Raw genomic sequence first — 10,168 nt, 5'->3', positions numbered from 1 at the left:
CTGTTGTCGTTGTTGGTGGTATGTTTTTTTGGGATATAACTCCTTGTTAGTTACCTACTGTCTTGTTCCTGTCGGGTTATCGGCTTAAAAACGTCAATTTTTTTACACGACCTCGCACCAACTTTTAGCGAGTATAGTTTTAAACCGTGGAAACGGAACAGAAACATAATTTTCCCTAAAAAGTAAACACAAAAAGTAAAAATAAAAGGCGATTCGGATAACAAATTAAAATGTATAATGTTAGTCTCGGTTACGTGTAGTTATGACTTTGATTTTTTTTTAAAATATTTTTTTGAGAATTGATTGATGTGCTTGCAGTTGCGTTTTTGCGTCAATGGTAGCTACGCCACTGCTGTACATGCATGCATATCTTAGAATATTTTCTTTTATTTGAGAAATCAATATTCAAAGGATTTACATGAAATAGGGAAATATCTATATACACATTGTATATAGTTAAATAAGTTAATAAATGGATTGATAAAGTATAAGTCTAACCAAGGCTTTATTAGTAACTAACGGCTACAAATAAATGAAATATTTATGTCGGATGAACTAGGTTCTACCAGTAGATGTATTTCTTTGGGGTATAGTTAACCCTAGTCCGCTAAACCCGCTAAACCTGGCTATATTATTAGGCTTTTTTTTTTATTTTTTTTTTATTTTTTTTTTTTCCTTATATATATTTAGGCAAAAAAAAAATTTAAAAAAAATTTAAAAAAAAAGCCTAATAATATAGGCAGGTTTAGCGGACTAAGTTAACCCGTACCCATTCCAACTCGTACCCAAAATTGGCGAAGTCGTACCCAAAATATTGACTGAAATCTCTTGCGTACCGTTTTATGATCACTGACTAGAAACATCTGATCGAACACAATATATATAAAGTTTTATAAGTTTAACTTTTATGATGGGTACGAGTTCGCCAAATTCCATGGGTACGGGTTCGCCAAACTTGGGTACGGGTTCGCCATGGCCATAATTCATTTCTTTCAACATGGCCGGGGTTAAGTCCGACGGGTCTTTTAAGGTAAATAATCAATGAAAGTCTCAAGCTGTTCAAGAATGGTAAACGTGCAATCAAGAATTTATACATATACGCCATACATCATGCATAAGTGTATGTTTTGTAATTGAAGAGATATATTATGTAACAATATCAGAAACGTATACTGTTTCTGACAATATATAGTTCTTGATTGGAATTAAGGGAAACAGATGATTTGTTAGACCCGAAGACAAACTGTTGCCCGAGACCAGGAAAATTCCGATCTGGTTTTTTCCCGCTACATAGTATAATAGATAGCGAAAAAAAACCAACAGTGACGGATACTTAATGTCCCACGACTGTAGTTCCGGGGACAGACCGAGTGATGACTGTGCGTACGATTCTCCGTCATTAGCACTGCATAATCCACCAACCAATCAAATCACGTGAAGCCTGAAGTCTCAGCGGAGGCAATCATATCCGGCTTATCGCATCTGGTGCCTAGAGTTTGGTAAGTGAGATGGTCAATTTTATCCCGATTGTAAGTTTTAGTATAGAACCATATGTAGGTATTACTAATATCAACGTTAATCTTACTTCAAAAAGTTCGAAGAAACGTTAAAACCACATCCGAAGGGTTACTCTAAATGCTGTCATTGTGAAACGACCAAACTGTCAGACGTGACAAAAATCACATCATTTTGAATTGATTTCTGGCTAAATGTGACTAGTAGAGAATGTTTTTACGTCTTGACGGAACGGGTTTTTAGTCATGCTTACTAATACCATTCATATTTGTGTCTGTTGCTGTTGAAATAGTATGTGAGATGTGAATAAATTATGGAACGTGACTGGCAAACACGTTGCAATGGCGAATTTCGACCTTGACCTTGCTTTGTAATGATAACATTAGGCCTATTTATAAATACATGTACGTAAACCAGGTACTGTAGCATTGGCATGGTGACAGTAAATCGAGATTAAATGTACAGCTATTTGTGTGTCATATAAATAAAGTTATCCGGGTCAATTGTGGTAAATATTGAAAGATGTGCTGATTTATATGGCACAAGACTGAATTACATTATGTAGGTCTAAGTTATACTTCAGTATCAGTAACGCTAACAGTTAATCATATTGAGATCTATGCTCTCTAGTGTTGGGAATCGGTTGAAATTTCATGGTTGACCATCAGTTTTATTCAACCAATCAATGATCGATTAAAATCGATTATTGTTTTCCTTGATGTATAAACAAGTCTCATATATAAAAATTTCCTTCAAAGGCTATCAATTGCGAGGCCTCTCTGTGCTGCCATGTTTCTATGTCGCTTATTTTCTTCACAAATCATGCCTATCTGAATGTTAACATTACTATGTAGTGCTTATATGCACTCTTCAATTCGTCTAGACGCTTACAATTTGAAATTATATGCATGACAACAACACACAATGGAATGATTTTAACAAGTTGGCTATAATTTTTAGCTCACCTGGCCCAATGGGATGGTGAGCCTTTGTCATGGCACGGCGTCTGTCCATTCATTGTCCGTCCGTCAACATTTCCTTAATAATGCTACTTGTCATAGAGTTTCGCATGGATTCTAACCAAATTAAGCCAGAAACATCCTTTGGGAAAGGGGAACAGAGTTTGTGTAAATTTTGGCTATGACCCCCCGGGGGCAGGAGGGGCAGGGGGCCCAATAGGGAAAATAGAGGTAAACCCTTTAAGTCGCTACTCGTCATAGAGTTCTTCATGGAGTGTAACTAAATTTGTCCAGAAACATCTTTGGGGGAATGGGAACAGAGTTTGTATAAATTATATGGCTCTGACCTCCCAGGGGCAGAAGGGGCGGGCCCAATAGGGGAAATAGAGGTAAATCTTTAAATTCCTTCAGAAAAGAAACAATGATCCTGTATTCAGATCCTTACTTTGTATTACAATAACCAGGTGAGCGATACAGGCCTTCTGGGCCCCTTGTATTTAACTTAGACAAGAATGGAGATGGGCCAGGGAATATTAAGCATATCTACCTGAATTATTAAAATCTGGATCCAGGCTTCTGTTGTTTTTAAAATATTAGGAGAGTATTATATTTAATATGTCATTTAATAATTAATACTTATTACTTTCTGTTAACATGTGATGTCAAAGAAATGAAGTAGCTGAAACTACACTGTGTCTCATAAAATCTCTTTCTATTGGACCATGCAACAGATAAATTGTTTTCAGTATAGCTTATATCATTAATTAAGATTTTGATTAAGTAGAATACTGGTAAATGTGACCTGTATAAGCCAAATATGGCAGATTTCCTCAACCTAACTTTGTCAATACAGGCATGCACTTTGAGCATGTTATAGTTGGTGTACAAACATGAGTATATCAACAATAACATGTGCTGATATCAAAAGAACTTTGTTGGGACACGAGATGAGTGGACCTCTGGCCATGTGATCTTGATAAGCTTAGATAAACTTTAGATATATTTGTTGTGATTTCAAGACCTCAAGCTCATTACAAACTACTCGCTCACCTACCACAACAACGGTTCTTGACCTGTCACTCACTACTCACTGCCTGCTAATAGTCTAGGTATATAACATGGTTATAAGTACAATTTAATCATTGTTATTAATTTATATATTGTTTGCAGAAGCTAAGGTTAAATACTAATTTTATTATATCACTTTAGAGAAATGATGTTATAAAGTTTTTCCCCTTAGATCTGAATAGATTTATTTATAAAAAATATCATGATGTTTAAAATTACAAGCAGGTATTATATAATAATTAGTATATATAACACTTTTAAAATGCTACTATAATATTATTTTAATATAATATTTTCTTATTATTAGTGTTATATATACTAAGTGATTAAGGGAAAAAATATTGGTATAATAGGAATAAAAGTTTCCATTTAATTTTGTTTAATTTGTGAATTTATGCATTGATGATATGTTTGCTCCAATGGATTTTGGTCATCATTAAATCACATGAAAAAGACATCTTTCAATTATTTTGCAGGCCCCGGACTATTTCAATTGATACAAGTGCTACAGACTCTGAATAATGGACACAGAACAGAAGATCAGAGAGATACAGAGTGCTATTCAGCAGCTGGAGGCTATAAAAACACACCTAGACAAGAATACCAGTGAGGTGAGTATTGTTTTAGAGTAATAAAGCCATTAAAGAACATAGCTCTCACCCCCTACATATCCTACTCTAAAAAGGTAGGACTGTAAGAATTTATTGTTGTATTTGTTAGATGCAAACCAATAACCTTTAGCAAAGTTTGTTAAAAAAAAAAAAAAAAAATGAAAAAAATGTATATTTGCATAAAATTTAGGAGTAAAAATTAAAGTTGATTACAAGAATTATTGACTGATTGTGACATTCTGAGAATAACCACTAAAAATGTTACAGTTCTGTTGTTAGAAAATTAAAATACTTTTGAACTACTTAATCTATTATGCCACTAGTAATCTTGATTAATTTTTTTCTAACTTAATGATCATCACAGGCCATGTCTACAGATCTTTTATAAATTTTGAACCCTGAATCACTTGATACTTTTAGGTAAAGAGCAGTTTGAACACAAATTTTCTACGCCACCTGAGGTCTTTGTGGAACCGTCAAGTATTCCTGGCTAATCAGGTGGACCTCATTCACAGCAGTAAAGAAGAGGTACTTCATGGTCAGCTGGTACGTCTTCACAGTCTGCTTACCAGTCTACAGGGCCAGCTTGGAGGGACAGGCACCAACATACCCTTTGATATGTAAGTTTTACCCTAACTAGTAGTTCAGAGACACACTTTTATACCTGTACATTCAAAATTTAATTTGTGCTGTGTCTGAAAATTCCTTTTGCTGTCCTATGCCATGCGAAGTAGCTTGTTAGATGGAAACTTCTGAACACATAGGTTTAGGTTTAATTGCATTATGTAGAAATATTTTCGTGCTTCTTGTGAATTTGTTGAGACTTGTTTTTGTGTGATAATAACAAAGGCCTAATATATATGTGTACCCTCATGATTAACAACCAAAACACCGTATTCAATCTTAAAGGCCATGGCTCCAATGTATGTTCTAATCACAGAAAAGAGCAAAAAAATTGAATACATGTTCTTATCATAGAAAAGAGCAAAAAAAAAACAAAAAAAAAACTGACTAGTGTGTGCATGATTTTCTAAATTGTTCACTTTTGGATTTCATATAAACATATTTTTTTGATGAGTGGTAAATATTGAACTAAGAACAATTATGTGCTTCCAGGAATGACCTTAGGCCAGAGGAGACCCCCTACATCAGTTTCAGGGCTGATAGTGCCGCCCTAAAGGATGCGATTGTTAACTATGGACGTGTGGATCATACAGGGTTTCCTTTGACTGCACAATTCATGGACCCTCGCAGTCCAGCAGCTAGTCTGCCACCTCACTTTGAGGACTATGACGACGCAGAACACCACATTCTGTACAAAACTGTAGAGGAAATTAAACATGCCAAAACCAAAAGTCGTGATGTAAGTACATTTTGTATACATAAAAGTTTATCAGTTTAGCTATATTGTTATGATCAATGTACAAAAAGTGAAGTCGCACATTGAATTTTGTGTCCTTAAATCAATGGAAAAGTCTCTGCTTAAGCCAAATTTAGTTTTAAGGTTTTAAATAATTGTCAAAGTAATATCAGTTCATTGACAACTAAATACTGAAATCTGCATCAGAGTTTACAGAATGTTGATTTTTGAACCATATTTCTTCACCAGATTGATGTCCATATACCCAAGCTGTCTGCCTGCCCCGAAGACTGGCTGACCCACTCCACTGCTGCCACAACCACCACATCTGCCTTACAACCAACTTTTGCCTTCCCAGCATTTAGTAAAGATCCATCTGATTGGCTAAAATCCTCCTCTACTGAAGTGTCCGGCTCTGGTCGACAACCTATCATGTCAGTTATCTCCCCTGACAAGCTAGAGGTTTCTCCGTCGGTGTCATTTTGCAGTGCACCAAGCACAGCGTCCAGTATGTCTGGCAGCTGTACTCCACGAGGAGTCCCAACTTTCTCTTCCACCACCTCCAGTATTGACACTTGGCTGCTTCAAATCAAACAGAACCCAGACATGGAGGAGGAAGATGACTTTGAGATTGTGGATGGCTCGGTGGCTTCAGGTAAAAAGTAGCATAATTTAGAACAACTTATGATACTTCGTTGTCTGAACAGAAAAAATTCTATAATTATTTATTGAAATATACCAAACCAAGAAACAGCTCTTTACAAGTTGAACACTTGATCATTCACGAAATTCTTGTTAAAAATATTGAGAAGTATTTTAACTGTTCAAAATGCTAATATGTTTAAAATATAGTGTAAAAGGTTAATCTATAAAAGCACAAGTGCCAAGACTACCCTAATCATTGATAGGGGTGCTGGAAACTGAGGACATGATGGACCAGACTTCTGGGACCACCCCAGTGATAGACATTGGCTACTGGACGGCTTCACCAAGAGAGGAATGGCTTCTGAAGTCTGACTCTAAACCAACAGCCAATGACCAGACAAGTGCTCCTGATGTTATTGGCAGTTATCTTGCCAAGAGAAATGATGATTTGTCTATTTGGCTAGCACCAAAACAGGTACAAATTAAGTTTATCAAATGTGGTATATGTTCTGATATAGGAAGAACAGAAAGCTAACTTAATAACCAAAAATATAATTCAATAATTGAAACAAAGATTGATAAAAGCATGGTTGAAATTAAACTTTAGATAAAAACTAAATGTAACATACAGTAACTGATGTTTAAGGAGAGCATTGAATATTTGACAACATTTACCATAATACAACATGGTTCTGTATGAATCTATCATCATTACATGTTTATTTTCCACCCAGAAGTCTGGTTGCTGTGGAGAATCATGCTGTGACAAACCAGAGAAACCTCTTGAGATAGAGAATCTGGGGAACTATCTCGCTGACAAACTGTGGATCAAGAGCAGCAAGACAGAGAAAGAAGAAATTGGAAGTGTGTGCAAGGCCAATGAACCATGCCAGTCATTCATAGATTGTTTAGGAACACCCTCTTGCCTTGAGGAACACCACAGAATCAGTGGCACAAATGTCACTGATCTGCCAGGCTTCAGTATCTTTAAACATGGCAATGACAACCAGAAATGGCTTGCCAATGGCGGAAAGAATGTTGGACCAACCACTCGGTGTACAGGAATAGAACAGTTCCATCAGGCCAGTAAAGAAACCAGTGACTGGCTACTGAATGAAAAGAACAACCAACTCAACAATCAAGAGACAACAGAATTCCCAGTATTCCTTGAGAAGCCAGACAGCCAGGTTTGGTTGCGTCTAGATAATGCTAACAGACTACTCCCCACAAGTACTCCTTTCCTGTCCTGTGCCACATGGGACAAAGTCACCAAACAGCATGGAGAGATCGATATTGATCAGTGGCTGCTTCCCCCAGTGGCACACAGCATCACGGATATGGAGAAGGCTGCACCACATGGTGACCAAGAAATATGGTTACAAAAGGAAAGCATGGAAACAGAAACACATTCCAAGGAACAAATTTTCAAGTTCCCTTATGATCAGAAGAATGACTCATTCTGGCTGTGTAACTAATACCTTTTATATTCTAAAGGTTTAACATTGAACTTTTAGTTGACCACTCTTGGTTAAATGACAGTTAATATTAACTTTTAAATCAAAATTGACAGTCGAGCGGTCCATCATATTGAGATTTTTTTTGTGTGCAATAAAACTGTGATTGTGGTATAGCCTATACAATGATTATAAGATATATTGACAATTATTTGTTTCCACATCTGTGATTGAAAAAATGCATTATTTAAATATTCTTTCTTTAAAAAAAAATTTTTTTGTGATATTCCTGAAAAAGCCCAACCATATTAATCAATTTTATCAAACAAATATATATGGCTTGCTTTTGAGCTTAAAGAATATTTTTTGTATGTAAGTATTAAGTAGAAATAGAAATAATATTATTATCCTTTTAGCAACATCAGAATTGAATACGGTGTAGTATGTATGAATATGTTTGCCTTTGTAGAGCTGCATTTGATATGTTAAAATCTGTACAGATCTTGAGTATAATTGAACAGTCTAACTGTGTATGATGTCCAGGCTTGTATCTTGACAGTATATTTGGGTTGCTCTTTGTTAGAAAGTTATTTCTACACAAATACTTTGTGGTCTAAATGTCTACATTTGCCATGCACCAGTAAAAGTCAGGTTGATATAAACTTGTGTTGTTTTATATATATCCCTCTCATTTATTGTGTAGTGAATCACTGATATTGTTGGAGGAAAAAATGATCTTTGGTCTGGATGTGGCATATCTGTGAAGTTTATTGTATCTTTACTTTTCGATAGAGTACATATATATATCTGGTTATTGAGGTACAGATTATAAAGGATGTTTACAAAGTTATGTACAATACATGTAGTTCCTCTTGTGATTTTGCACATTCAAATTCTTTATAAATCTGTTCTGTTCTGAAATGACAAGAGTTAGGCATTTCTTCAACTAGTAGTCATTGAAACTATTTTTATTCAACTGAGTGATATTAATATACAACAATTACAAGGTACATATACCGGTACTCTGTATACTTTAAAATTACATAATACCACAGATATGAAATATGAAAATATGAATAAGCCTTATCAAGAATCTTCTGAAAGATTTTTTAACCAGTCCAGACTAAAGAAATCATTGCTATCCCAGTTTGTATTTCCTTCTTTGGAAAATATACTTGCAGTGTCTGATGTCCATCTGCCAACATTTTGTATACAAGAGGCCTATGGGCCTTAACGGTCATCTGACTATTGGCACAATACAACATAGTCATTTAAAGATATTAGCCATTTTGACCCCCGTGATCTCTAATGAAGATCAAGGTCATTTTTTAGGTCATCTGACCGAAGGTCAGGATGACCTATTGTCATCGTGTTTTGTCCGTCATCGTGCACACAAAAGCCTACTCCTCCTTCATCCTTTGATGGATTTCATCCATATTTTGTTTGAAACATCATTGGGGAAGGACAATCATATTTTATATAAATGAGCCTGGTTCGACCCCTAGGGGCTGAGGGGTGGGGTCCCAAAAGGGCAAATTTTCTTATTTTACGCTTTAAAATCCTACTCCTCCTTCATCCTTGGGATGATTTCATCCACATTTGGTGTGAAACATCATTGGAGAAGGGTAAATATATTTTATATAAATGAGCATAGTCCGACCCCTAGGGTCAGAGGGGCGGGGCCCCGAAAGGGTAAATTTTCTTAATTTTAGATTTAAAATCCTACTCCTCATTCATCTTTGGATGGATTTCATCTATAATTGGTGTGAAACATCATTGGGGAAGGACAATCATATTTTATATAAATGAGCCTGGTCTGACTTTTAGGGGCTGAGGAATGGGGTCCCGAAAGGGCAAATTTTCTTATTTTACGCTTTAAAATCCTACTCCTCCTTCATCCTTGGGATGATTTCATCCATATTTGGTGTGAAACATCATTGGGGAAGGGTTATTATATTTTATATAAATGAGCATAGTCCGACCCCTAGGGTCAGAGGGGCGGGGCCCCGAAAGGGCAAATTTTCTTAATTTTAGCTTTAAAATCCTACTCCTCCTTCATCCTTGGATGAATTTCATCCATATTTGGTGTAAAATATCATTTAGGAAGGACAATCATATTTTATATAAATGAGCCTGGTCCGACCCCTAGGGGCTATACAAATGAGCCTGGTCTGACTCCTAGGGGCTGAGGGTGGGGCCCCAAATGGGGAAATTTTCTTATATTTAGCTTTAAAATCCTACTCCTCCTTCCTCCTTGGATGGATTTCATCTATAATTGGTGTGAAACATCATTGGGGAAGTACAATCATATTTTATATAAATGAGCCTGGTCTGACTCCTAGGGGCTGAGGGGTGGGGCCCCAAATGTGGAAATTTTCTTAATTTTAGCTTTAAAATCCTACTACTCCTTCATCCATATTTGGTGTGAAACATCATTGGGGAAGGACAATCATATTTTATATAAATGAGCCTGGTCTGACTCCTAGGGGCTGAGGGGTGGGGCCCCAAATGTGGAAATTTTCTTAAATTTAGCTTTAAAATCATACTACTCCTTCA

At 36.0% G+C, this 10,168-nt stretch overlaps 1 protein-coding gene across 3 annotated transcripts; it reads left to right on the top strand.

Annotated features, from left to right (window-relative positions):
* Positions 1-1,352: 1,352 nt before the first annotated feature.
* LOC138323435 (nuclear receptor coactivator 4-like) lies at positions 1,353-8,274 on the top strand. 3 transcript variants are annotated; one of them, XM_069268059.1, is made up of 7 exons: positions 1,353-1,499; positions 4,019-4,153; positions 4,574-4,773; positions 5,270-5,516; positions 5,763-6,168; positions 6,422-6,633; positions 6,896-8,274. In XM_069268059.1, the coding sequence occupies exons 2-7, from the start codon at positions 4,064-4,066 to the stop codon at positions 7,631-7,633; spliced, it is 1,893 nt and encodes a 630-aa protein (XP_069124160.1). In that variant the 5' UTR covers positions 1,353-1,499; positions 4,019-4,063; the 3' UTR covers positions 7,634-8,274. The 3 variants fall into 3 exon arrangements, with proteins under 3 accessions (XP_069124160.1, XP_069124158.1, XP_069124159.1); XM_069268057.1 differs by having other exon boundaries at positions 6,893-8,274; XM_069268058.1 differs by lacking the exon at positions 1,353-1,499 and adding an exon at positions 3,388-3,583 and having other exon boundaries at positions 6,893-8,274.
* Positions 8,275-10,168: the final 1,894 nt, after the last annotated feature.

This window comes from Argopecten irradians, chromosome 5 (assembly GCF_041381155.1).
Source record: "Argopecten irradians isolate NY chromosome 5, Ai_NY, whole genome shotgun sequence".
NCBI classification, from domain to species: Eukaryota; Metazoa; Mollusca; class Bivalvia; order Pectinida; family Pectinidae; genus Argopecten; species Argopecten irradians.
Note: the sequence above shows the minus strand (reverse complement) of the source record. Positions and strands in the feature narration are given on the sequence as shown.

What these genes read in the sequence shown, in the direction of transcription:
- LOC138323435 (XM_069268057.1), top strand. Translation starts at nt 4,064, where the DNA reads ATGGACACAGAACAGAAGATCAGAGAGATACAGAGTGCTATTCAGCAG. An exon ending in CCAAAACCAAAAGTCGTGAT is followed by an intron (nt 5,517 to 5,762) that starts GTAAGTACATTT and finishes TTTCTTCACCAG; the next exon opens with ATTGATGTCCATATACCCAA. An exon ending in GGATGGCTCGGTGGCTTCAG is followed by an intron (nt 6,169 to 6,421) that starts GTAAAAAGTAGC and finishes AATCATTGATAG; the next exon opens with GGGTGCTGGAAACTGAGGAC.